At 35.9% G+C, this 12873-nt stretch overlaps 1 protein-coding gene across 1 annotated transcript in view; it reads right to left on the bottom strand.

Moving 5' to 3' along the window:
* The window catches only part of CC2D2B (coiled-coil and C2 domain containing 2B), a 91582-nt gene extending 80017 nt beyond the window's left edge, over positions 1 to 11565 (bottom strand). Inside the window, exons 1-8 of the mRNA XM_052661168.1 lie at positions 11524 to 11565; positions 9456 to 9516; positions 7949 to 8025; positions 7502 to 7566; positions 5849 to 5945; positions 4406 to 4604; positions 1256 to 1392; positions 1027 to 1155 (exon numbers count right to left, since the gene is read on the bottom strand). Coding sequence (XP_052517128.1) covers positions 1027 to 1155; positions 1256 to 1392; positions 4406 to 4604; positions 5849 to 5945; positions 7502 to 7566; positions 7949 to 8025; positions 9456 to 9516; positions 11524 to 11565 — 807 coding nt within the window. The remainder of the gene's footprint in view (positions 1 to 1026; positions 1156 to 1255; positions 1393 to 4405; positions 4605 to 5848; positions 5946 to 7501; positions 7567 to 7948; positions 8026 to 9455; positions 9517 to 11523) is intronic.
* Between the last annotated feature and the right edge of the window lie 1308 nt (positions 11566 to 12873).

Raw genomic sequence — 12873 nt, 5'->3', positions numbered from 1 at the left:
CCTGGCGTGCTGCGATTCATGGGGTCGCAAAGAGTCGGACACAACTGAGCGACTGAACTGAACTGTGGTATTGAAGAAGACTCTTGAGATTGCCTTGAACAGCAAGGAGATCAAACCAGTCAATCCTAAAAGAAATTAACTGAGAATATTCACTGAAGGACTGATGCTGAAGCTGAAGTTCCAACACTTTGGCCACCTGATGTGAAAAGCCAACTCATTGGATAAAGTTCTGATGCTGGGAAAGACTGAAAGCAGGAGAAGAGGGACAACAGAAGATGAGATGATTGGATGGCATCATCGACTCAATGGACATGAGTTTTAGTGAACTCTGGGTGATAATTAAAAGCAGGGAAGCCTGGTGTGCTGCAGTCCGTGGGGTTGCAAAGAGTCATACAATTATGTGACTGAACAACAACAAAGGCAAGTGATTGAGCAATTAAGTTTTTGTACATAATTCTTATTTAAATTTTTTATGCCAGATTTTTAATATAACTATTGCTGTCTAAATATTTCTTTTCATTAGGTTAATGAACTGCTAATTTTCATAAGGTGCTCCGAAATACATATAAAATTTGTTCCTTTGATTATAAGTACAATATATATTCATTTCTGAAATCTAGAAGAGAGTATAAGAAAAAAAATAAAAATAAGCCTATGTCCTACTATCCAGAGATAATTAACTCTGATATATTTCCCAGACTTTAATCTATATACACACATATGTCTGTACTTATTCATTGATAAATTCATTCACTCATTATCTGTTTTTATAAAGATAGGATCATATGAAATTTCATGTTCTGCCTTTTTTTAAACTTCACATTCTGAGCTCTCCCCCAGATCATTAAATATTCCTTGAAAACATAATTTTAATGACTATTGAATACTTCATCATAGTTTTGCCTTTACTAGACTTACTAATATCCTCAAAAGGTGAATTAACAAAATAAGTATACAAGTAAATATACAAGTTATAATTTATGTTACAAGAATTCTAAACATAATCACAAATAAACTGTTGGTTACCTTTCTATACATGGTCTTCAGTGCTGGATTTAAAGGTTCCTTGTTTATGTTTAGTCTGAAATTCCATGACCGTCTAATAGGTGAAGGTAATGACATTATTTCTCCACTTTCTTCAAACCAACACTTTCCCTATTAAAAATATTTAAGAATAGAGTAATTAAATATTACACTAAAAACAAATGTCACATACTGCAAGTGAGTGATTTAGCTTATCAGGTAGTGAACTTGCCTCTTCTAGTTTAAGCAGACGATTTTCCATTTTGTTGCAGGTCTTTTTATATATTTCTGGCTTTTTCTGAATATAGAATCCTTCTTCTTCTAAAATGCGTGGCATCATATCTTCTGGCAGTTTAAGCTGGTTGATCACTTAATAATAAAACCTAGATGTTACTTTCAAGTCCAAAACAGTAAACTGGGATTAACCAAACAAGAAGCAAAAGAGGACTATCATATATTCTATCACTAAAGTCTACCATTCTATCTACTACTGTGGGCAGGAATCCCTTAGAAGAAATGGAGTAGCCATCATGGTCAACAAGAGTCCAAAATGCAGTGCCTGGATGCAATCTCAAAAACGACAACAATGATCTCTGTTCGTTTCCAAGGCAAACCATTCAATATCACAGTTATCCAAGTCTATGCCCCAACCAGTAACGCTGAAGAAGCTGAAGTTGAACAGTTCTAGGAAGATCTACAAGACTTTTTAGAACTAAAACCCAAAAAAGATGTCCTTTTCATTATAGGAGACTGGAATGCAAAAGCAGGAAGTTAAGAAACACCTGGAGTAACAGGTAAATTTGGCCTTGGAATATAGAATGAAGCAGGGCAAAAGCTAATAGAGTTTTGCGAAGAGAACGCACTGGTCATAGGAAACACCCTCTTCCGACAACACAAGAGAAGACTCTACACATGGACATCACCAGATGGTCAACACCGAAATCGGACTGATTATATTCTTTGCAGCCAAAGATGGAGAAGCTCTATAGAGTCAGCAAAAACAAGACAGGGAGCTGCCCATGGCTCAGATCATGAACTCCTCATTGCCAAATTCAGACTGAAATTGAAGACAGTGAGGAAAACCACTAGACCATTAGGTATGACCTAAATCAAATCCCTTATGATTATACAGTGGAAGTGAGAAATAGATTTAAGAGACTAGATCAGATAGAGTGCCTGAAGAACTATGGAGGTTTGTGACATTGTACAGGAGACAGGGATCAAGACCATCCCCAAGAAAAAGAAATGCAAAAAAAGCAAAATGGCTGTCTAAGGAAGCCTTACAAATAGCTGTAGAAAGAAGAAAAGCAAAAAGCAAAGGAGAAAAGGAAAGATATACCCATCTGAATGCAGAGTTCCAAAGAATAGCAAGAAGAGATAAGAAAGGCTTCCTCAGCAATCAATGCAAAGAAATAGAGGAAAACAATAGAATGGGAAAGACTAGAGATCTCTTCAAGAAAATTAGAGATATCAAGGGAACACTTCATGCAAAGATGAGCTCAATAAAGGACGGAAATAGTATGGACCTAACAGAAGCAGAAAATATTAAGAAGAGGTGGCAAGAATACACAGAAGAACTGGACAAAAAAGATCTTCATGACCCAGATATCACGATGGTGTGATCACTCACCTAGAGCCAGACATCCTGGAATGTGAAGTCAAGTGAGCCTTAGGAAGCATCACTATGAACAAAGCTAGTGGAGGTGATGGAATTCCAGTTGAGCTATTTCAAATCCTGAAAGATGATGCTGCACTCAATATGCCAGCAAATTTGGAAAACTCAGCAGCGGCCACAGGACTGGAAAAGGTCCGTTTTCATTCCAATCCCAAAGGAGGGCAATGCCAAAGAATGCTCAAACTACCGCACAATTGCACTCATCTCAAATGCTAGTAAAATAACACTCAAAATTCTCCAAGCCAGGCTTCAGCACTACGTGAACCGTGAACTTCCTGATGTTCAAGCTGGTTTTAGAAAAGGCAGAGGAACCAGAGATCAAATTGCCAACATCTGCTGGATCATGGAAAAAGCAAGAGAGTTCCAGAAAAACGTCTATTTCTGCTTTATTGACTATGCCAAAGCCTTTGACTGTGTGGATCACAATAAACTGTGGAAAATTCTGGAAGAGATGGGGATACCAGACCACCTGACCTGCCTCCTGAGAAACCTGTATGCAGGTCAGGAAGCAACAGTTAGAAGTGGACATGGAACAACAGACTGGTTCCAAATAGGAAAAGGAGTAGGTCAAGGCTGTATATTGTCACCCTGCTTATTTAACTTCTATGCAGAGTACATCATGAGAAATGCTGGACTGGAAGAAGCACAAGCTGGAATCAAGATTGCCAGGAAAAATATCAATAACTTCAGATATGCAGATAACACCACCCTTATGGCAGAAAGTGAAGAACTAAGAGCCTCTTCATGAAAGTGAAAGAGGAGAGTGAAAAAGTTGGCTTAAAGCTCAACATTCAGAAAACTAAAATCATGGCATCTGGTCCCATCACTCCATGGGAGATAGATGGGAAAACAGTGGAAACAGTGTCAGACTTTATTTTTCTGGGTTCCAAAATCACTGCAGATGGTGACTGCAGCCATGAAATTAAAAGACGCTTCCTCTTTTAAGGAAAGTTATGACCAACCTAGACAGCATATTAAAAAGCAGAATCATTACTTTGCCAACAAAGGTCCACGTAGTCGAGGCTATAGTTTTTCCAGTAGTCATAAATGGATGTGAGAGTTGGACTGTGAAGAAATCTGAGCACCGAAGAATTGATGCTTTTGAACTGTGTGTTGGAGAAGACTCTTGAGAGTCCCTTGGACTGCAATGAGGTCCAACCAGTCCATCCTAAAGGAGATCAGTCTGAGTGTCCATCGGAAGAACTTATGTTAAAGCTGAAACTCCAATACTTTGGCCACCTGATGCAAAGAGCTGACTCATTTGAAAAGACCCTGATGCTGGGAAAGATTGGAGGTGTAGGAGAAGGGGACGACAGAGGATGAGATGGTTGGATGGCATCGTGGACTCAATAGACATGAGTTTGAGTAAACTCCAGGAGTTGGTGATGGATAGGGAGGCCTGGCCTGCTGCGGTCCATGGGGTTGCAAAGTTGGACACGACTGAGAGACTGAACTAACTGAAAGTCTACCAGAAAGTCAAATACACAGACACACAGACACACACACGACAACAAATGAGCTCTCTTAACCAATTCCCTTAACCTCAGATAATGCACAAAGAATAAATACAGATAGCTTTCTATAATTTTAGATCATTACTTTTTATCTACCCACCATACAAAGAAACTATTATCCTACACTATCATTCATTAATGACTTGAATACTTTTATCATGAAAAAAATATCATGAAAAAAAATCTCCTTTACCTGGAGAACTACTTGGAACAAAAATATTTGCCTGTTGTTTTTTTATTTGTTCTTGGTCATCTTTATAATCAGCAGCCTTTACTTCAAGTAAATCTGGGAAAATGACTTCTTCCACAAAATCTTCATCTTGGCCCTCAGCAAAGTTCTGTAAATCATCACCAAGTGAAAAATGTTTGTGGTAACTACCATTTACTGATCTCTGTTGAATCCCAAAAGAAACATGATTAATGTGCAGATAAATAAAATGTACTAAAATCCTGCCATGAAGTCTTTCTGATCTATGCCACCTAGTTCAAGTTCAGGCTGAAACCATGTTACAATGAACTTTCATTGAACATTGAAGAACTCACTTAAGGCTTAATATCATAAACTATGATTTTCCTATAGCCCTTCATTGCAATTCTCAACAAAATACTACTGAAAAAGAACTACAATTCAAGTCTCTCCTCTCCTATGGAAGAATGTTCTAAGATATTGGTCTATGATAGTCCAATTGTTGAGAATTTACAGTACATGGCAAAGTCTAGGGACATCAAGCCATGTGGTCTTCAGCCCCATTTTTTTCACCATTCAGAAAGCAGTACTACCTAAGGTAATGTGGAGCAGTCATGTTCTTTTCTGGATGCTATTTAAGAAAAAAAGAAAGAAAAGTAACAATACAAGTAGAAGTCTGTGACAGATGATCAATTATTTCTGAAATATGATATATAAAAGTTTCAAACAATGGAGATATTGAAGTAAACATATTACTAAATGTAAAAACGTACACTTTTATATATCGTATCAGAAATTTTATATGTCTCTTCACACACACAAAAAAGATCACCATTTTAGATGACTATAGTCGTCTAACTTAAAATCTACATATATTGAAAGAAAGAAGGAGACAGGGTATGCGAGTCATGTAAATAAAAATCCCTTAACTTTTGAAAACATACATTTAGGGACAAATAATTAAATAAAAAGAATTAATCACAGAATTCCTTTGAATAGATAACAGTACATGGCTTTGATCAACTTGACAAAATTGAGTAACATGGTTAAGTATCATCTAGGTTCATATCACGTCATCGCATCATCATATTTTCTGTATATATTTCTGTCATGAAATCAAAAAAGATTTTAAAATCAGATATTTTTGTGGCTTTCTTTTTTAAAAAGTCAAACAAGATATGACACTGACACCTCGAGCAAGATTTGAGGTATCTTCACATAGGGGATCTCTTTGAAGATTTCAACCACAAGGCACAAAGAGGGACTCTGTACCTTCCAGAGCTCCCATTACCAAGCTACCTTTACTGCACCCCTGGTAGGGCTTTAAACCTGGCTTCAGAGCTGAGATCTGCCCCGACAGCTGAGTTACACCAAGCTCTCATCTTAAATCCCAGCTTTTTAACCCTTCCTACTAAATCTGCCTATATTTTCAGGAGGAACAAATCCAACCTGCTCTGCAGATTGGCCTATAGCTGAGTCTTCTTCACCACTCAGAATGAAAAATGAAAGACCTTCATCCAGTGGAACTTCAGCCTGTGGGTTAAGCAACAGTTAGCCAGTATTCAGTGTTGAAACGAATATAAATAGACTCTTACTTTTCAATACCATAAAGGAATCTTTTAAATGTATATCACCTATCACTTCTTTCACACGTACATTTAATGGATTGTTTTTAGAGAGATTTGGGAGAAGAATCAATCAATCAATCAATCAATCAATCAAACTGCTAGTTCCTAGGAGTCAAAGAATTTTAAAATATGCAAAATATAAAATCTTATCCTATATATTTGTATCTACAACTTAGCTGACTCATTAACTTTCAACAATACTTATATATAAATTTTCAGGATATACTTTTACTTCCCTTTGTCTCTGCTCTTTGCAAAATCATTTGCTAAAATCCTCAACTTCCTGAGCAGCTATGCCAATTTAGTAGTTTGTAATGGAAATTCTTAGAAGCCAATTTCTCTTCCTTTTCACCTCTTTTCTTGACATTCAGTGAAGTGATGTTGACAAATTCCCTTTTTTTTTTAAACTATTCATAGTTAAATTACATCCAATCTAGGCACACTTTTATTCATTTGTTGAATGAATAACATATATACAAACATCTTTTCCTTAGTCTATTTTTACTTTAATTAAAATAATTTGTACTAAGAATCCAAGAAGGACCCTACAAAGAGGACAAAGATGAATTTCATAAAAACCCAAGAAACGATCATTGCATTTTAAAGTGTGTAGGGTTTAATACTCTCATTGCTTATGGCAAAAATGACTAGTTGTTCATGACTGTCTTTTTTCCTATCTCTAATAACAGAATCTTTTAACTAGATAGCTAGACAATGCACCCATGTTCTTTTAGTGGAAAACCTGTGTGCAATTTGCAGGTCTTGTCTTGCAAGAGATCAGTCTGCAATCCTATGGCTCTCTTCCTCCTGCCTTGCCTTTGGCCAGCAAATGAATACCCTGGAGTTTTGCCACTGGACTCAGGGATGGAAACCAAGTGTTGAAGAGGCAGAACTCTCCTAGCAGCCTGGCATGTGTGCATACAAGTCACTTCAGTACGACTCTTTCTGACCCTAAGGACTGTAGCCTGCCAGGATCCTCTGTCCATGGGATTCTCCAGGTAAGAATACTAGAGTGGATTGCCATGCCCTTCTCCACCTAGCAGCCTGGACTACTTATCTATTATATTAAAGAGGAATATAAAGAAGACATTTTAGTTTGAATCTTTTTGTTAAAGCTGCTTTGCCTTTACTCTAAATAACACAGTTCTTTCAAAATTTGAGTTGTTTTTTCATTTCAAGTTTCAAATATACGATTACACATTGGATTTTAGAACAAAATCTGTAAGTCAGGGATCACCTAAAATATTGTATTATAATTTTTTAGGATAAAAAAGAATGTCAAGTAGAAATAGAGTGACTGAAAACTAGCACAAGAGTGACCAAAATGGTCTAAAATTGGATTACAGTGTTGACTGCATAATTCTGTAAGTTTACTAAAATTCACTGAATCATACACTTAAAATGGGTGAATTTTTGCTCTGTAAAGTACATCTCAATAAAGCTGTTTAAAAAGGTTAAAAAAGAGTTATTCACCTTAGACCACTGATATATCTTATTATCAATGAGCAGTTGAGTTGACGATTTTTCACCTTGATTAATCTGAAACACAATGCAAACAAAATGCAAATGAAGAGTATGGAAAACTTAATTTCTACAGATAGAGATTTAATCATGTTCATAAGTCTTCGGCCCAAAATGGATAAAAACAAAGACTTCTCAATGTTTTTCTTTTTTAAAAAAGTATATACATGTTCTCTCCTGAGATGTCATATATAGTGACCACAAGCAAATCATCTAATTTTTCTTGGCTTTAGGTTTGAAGGGAAAAAAAGCGAGGAAAAGAATCTAAAGCTTTTTGGATTTCAGGAGTTATGTTAAAACTGAATTTTAGCTCTTTTCTGACAAAGAAAAGTTCACCATGATACATGCTGCATTTAAACAGTAAATTTGAAAATGAGAAAGAAAAAAAAATTAGCATTACCTTGGCATTTTTTAGCTTTTCTCTTACTTTGCCCCTCAGACTTTCTATTATGTTTCGATTTTCTTCTACATTCAAAACTGTCAAGAAGCCAACAGAATACAGAGCTCATGACACTTTCTTAAAGTATAACTAAACAGCAATAGAGTCCTTATTAAATAGCTAGCTAACATGCATTTCTTTGGATCATGACAATTATGAAGACCAAATCACTGCCCCATGAAAGTTCAGAATCTAGGAAACAGAGCTTAGAACCTTCCTCCTTTTCATCTGGAATAGTCATGCATGATCAGGACTGAATTTTGCAGTCAGGCTTAAAAAAAAAAAATTGTTGAGAAACCTTTTTTACCTTTTAGGAAAAAGAAATCCATGAAAACAGTAATATTCTATATATAAACTGTAGACAGTCTACAAAATATATAAATATCAAAGCCATTCTATATAAGCTGCTCTATAGTCTACAAAATATATAAAAATCAATACTTCAACGTGACTAAACTGAAGAGGAAGGAATCTGAAAAAAAGAAAGGTAACTCTTCAAGCACTCATTTTTAACCACTTATGTCAGTGTTGAAAATTCGGTGTAATACTGCTGACCCCAATTCCTGCCAGCTCCTACATGAAACAATCCTGTTGAGTATGAAGACTGCTCCAGCTGTCGAGTGCACTCTAAGCCACATATTATTTTTGATTCATCCATCAGATGATCTACCATATGTACTGAGGACAGGAGTCATGCAGTCCTAGGTATAGAAAATGGAGGACCTAATGGTCATTTTGCCTTGTATTTTTCTTTTTCTTTTCCCTGCCTTTGAGTACTTAATGATAAATAAAAAATGGTGGAAATAAATGGTGAGCATAAAACTAAATCAGTATAGGTCATGCGAATCTTCTTCTTTTTCTTTTAACTTTTTGGCCATAAGGCATGTGGGACCTTAGTTTCCCCACCGGGGATCAAACCCATGCACTCTGTAGTTGGAAGTGCAGTATTAACCATTGGACCGCCAGGAAAGTCCCCAAACATCTTCATTCTTAACTGTAGTGTTCTGTGATATAATTTAAAAATTATTAGTTGGTTTGTTTATACTCTATTCCCAGAACTTAGAATGACAGATGGCATATAGTAGGTGTTTAATAAATATGTGCTGGATGAATGAAACAGGGATAAACCATTGTTTATATATCTTTCTTCCTGAGATCTGAAGTTTACTAAAGCATGTTCTAGATCTCTGTATCTTTATGGTTGAACACAGCCTGAATCATGAGGAGATTTTCCATGTTTGCAGAGAAAAAGAGAGGAAACAAAATTTAATTTTATTACATGCACTGACTTTACCATTATTTCCTTGTGCCCACTTGTATTAAATATTATATAGGAAGTTTAGCTTCTGTTTGAACTCATCTTTTAAGGAACTGTGTTCCCAAATGAAACTGTGGGGTAGGATCAGTCATTTATATTAAAAAAAGTAAAGCCCAGCAGCATCAGAGCTGTGGTGTACTTATTGAGAACCTTTCGGGATACGCTCGTCTACATTTTCTTCTACTGCAACGTTATCTGCGTCTTCTGACATCTGCAAGAAAAGAGCGGTAGGGTTACCACGCATCTTTTTGTTCCAGCATTTAATATCTTTTCGTAAGTTCATCAGCCCTTCGAACGCAGAAGGAAATGGCAACCCACTCCAGTATTCTTGCCTGGAGAATCCCAGGGACAGAGGACCCTGGTGGGCTGCTGTCTACGGGGTCGCACAGAGTCGGATACGACTGACGTGACTTAGCAGCAGCAGCCCTTTGAAAGTTACCTCCTTTAAAATGACAATTCATATCTTTTGCCCATTTTCTTAAATTTCACTCATTTATCAGTTGGTATGATCTCTTTATGGCTTCCCAAGTGGCGCTAATGATAAAGACTCCATCTGCCAATGCAGAAGGAACAGATACAGGCTCAGTCCCTGAGTTGGGAAGGTCCTCTGGAGAAGGGCACGGCAACCCACTCCAGTATTCTTGCCTGGAGAATTCGATGGAGAGAGAAACCTGGTGGGTTATAGTCCATAGGGTCGCAAATAGGTGGACACGACTGAAGTGACTTAGCATGCAGGCATGAGCTCTTTACACATAGGAGATTTTTAAATAAGAAATTGCTCTCTGTAATATTTAAAAGGACATTTTAATGATAAAATCCAGTAGTTAGTTCTTAGTGTTCATATATTGCCTACTTCATGTATCTTTTAGGAAGATCAAATGAGATCAAACAAATAAAAATACTTTGAAACTCAACAGCATATCAATGTTAGCTATTACTTGAGTACTCTGTAGCATGTGATAACTTTCTAAAAGCTTTCCAGATCCTTGTCCTCTATCATTTACCTCTCTGGTCACTAACTCCTTGTATGCTTCACTGGTCACACTTCTCTTAATAATTTAAATGTGGGGTACATTCAAAGGCTTTGCAGAATGTATATATTCCCATGACTTCCTAAATGTGTCTCTAACCTTGATTGCTTTCCTGAATACCATATTTCTAGTTGCCTAGTGGTATTTCTAAATGAATATCCTACGATCATCAAAAACTCAACATGTTAAAATCAGCATTTATTTCCTTCACCACTTTTTAAACTTCAATATTCCAAAAGGAAACCATCCGAGCAATGTTAAACTCTTTTTCAGCACAATAAGGATAAGTTTGGTTTTCATTTTAAGTTAAAAAAATAGAATAGCAAAAGACTCTTTAAACAACAACTGTACATGCTAATCAAACTAGTGTGCAGCTGGAGTGGGAGGAGCAAGCAGACACACATTAGATTTATAATCACAGTAAAAACATGGATTCGGGTCAAAAGCCAAAGCAGGGTATTGACATGACCATAGTTACAAGCTTAGTCTATACACTTTCTGAAAGAACTCCAAAATCCACCAGTGGTTTCTATACCACAGTTAAGAATGGCTAAATAAGGTCAATATGAATTAAGATGTTCTGTTCTTATTAAACCTTTAGCATTTTCCTCAACAAAATTAAAAATACTTAAATTCTTGACCAAGGGGACAGCAAACCTTGAAGGTGTGATGGAATATCAATGCCACCAAGTGAGTTATAGAGGTCTCCTTTAATTCCTAATAATATCACCCAACATGCTGGATATACTTTGCTTAACTGCCCATCCCCATTTAGAAGACAGGAATAAAATATGAATCTTAATTGGAATTACTGTAGGTGACATGTAGATGCCAGTCCTAAAAATGTTTCACTTGCTGATTAAAAAAAAGAAAAACATTTTTTTTTTTTAGCAAAGTAGGGAATTGACTGCTGGCTGGCTGAGAGAACAGATAAATAAATATTTAAATAAGGGAACAAATAAATAAGTAAATATATAAATAATTCACCTCTAATACTCTTAATTACATAATTGACAGATCAAACAGTATATCACCCTTAAATTTTCATATTATTTTTTAACATATGAACTGTATGATTTGTATATAAAATCAAATATATCATTTTTTCCAAGATTATCTTACATTTATAATTGAGCTATTTTGTATAATCAAAATCCTTATAAACTCCATTAATACTCCATTAATACCTTTCTAAAAATATCTTCTTTTCTCTTTGAAATCTTTTTCATGATGGTTCTCTCATTTCCACTTTCTAAATAAATAAGAAATATCTTTAAGAATGATATAAGTACTGAGAGAAAACAACTATTTTGATGCATAAGATAAACTTAATGCTATGTAAATTTTTAAATTTAACTAAAAACTAAACAAAGAAACACACTATTGCCTTTAATACTATTTAGTTATTGATTATCTATAATATTTAATCTTTACTGGTACTGGCATATGGAAAAGGTGGAACTTAACCAAAAAATTCTACAATTAAGTGTGAGACAGCATTATTTCACAGTGTTTCACAAAAACTAGCATGAATTCCATGTATTCCATTACCTAAGTTTGAAAATTAGTGTCTTTTAGTTAACTGTGATCTTATTTTCTAAAAGAAAACCTAGGAACCAAGTCTTGACAAAGGATTTTTCTGATCCATCAATCTGTACATGTCTTTGAAAGGCATCAAAATTAAATCCTCCATTGTTCTCAGAACTAAGCCTGAAAATTTCACATCACAACCTGTTTCTGTAGGTCAAGAAAGATTGGGTCTAATTCCCTTGAAACTTCTGGTATTATAATATATATAAAACTGAAAAGGTGACAAAACAAATTATAAAAACTGTAGTATATTTTCAAAGATTATATCCAACACACAATGCAATATAATTTCACTACCCACAAAGTTCATCACAGGATTGATAAAAACGTATTAATCCATATAGCACTGAGAACCATGAGGTCTAGAAACCGGACACAAGTCCTATGATGCTGCATTTTACTTAAACCTGAACATGTATCTTGGTGCCTGTACTTACAGTCCCTGCTGGAGAGAAACTCAAAATGGAGCACCTTTCTGTAAGTGAGGCCAAGAAAGCTTCTGTCCACTTCCCCACTTTAAGCCCTGCTCAACATTCTCCAAAATAAACCTTCAGCTATACTCAGATCAAACTCTTCTTTATATTTCCTGGCATTTCCACTGTTTGATTTTTCCACCTTTCCCTTAATCTAGGGCATTCCACGTTTCAAAGCCTCATTCAAAGGTCACACCTCCGGAATTTTTTTTTTTTCTGACTGTGGTCCTTTTGTGATCTCCACTAGCACTAATAATACCGTATTTTTTGTTCATTACAGCCTACCCTGCAAGCTCACTTTCTGCCTGCTCTAAAGTGAGGACGAGAGCTAGGCACTGAACTCATCTGCCCTCCACCAATCCTAGCAAGTATCCAGCACACAGTAGGGACTCAATAAATAATATGAACCTGGATTTGAAACAAATCAAGCACTGCTCTCGAACGCTGTATGATGAAATGGTTCTCAGCCTTATC

This window comes from Budorcas taxicolor, chromosome 23, assembly GCF_023091745.1.
Source record: "Budorcas taxicolor isolate Tak-1 chromosome 23, Takin1.1, whole genome shotgun sequence".
In the NCBI taxonomy this organism is placed as follows: Eukaryota; Metazoa; Chordata; class Mammalia; order Artiodactyla; family Bovidae; genus Budorcas; species Budorcas taxicolor.
This window is presented reverse-complemented; position numbering and strand designations above follow the sequence as displayed.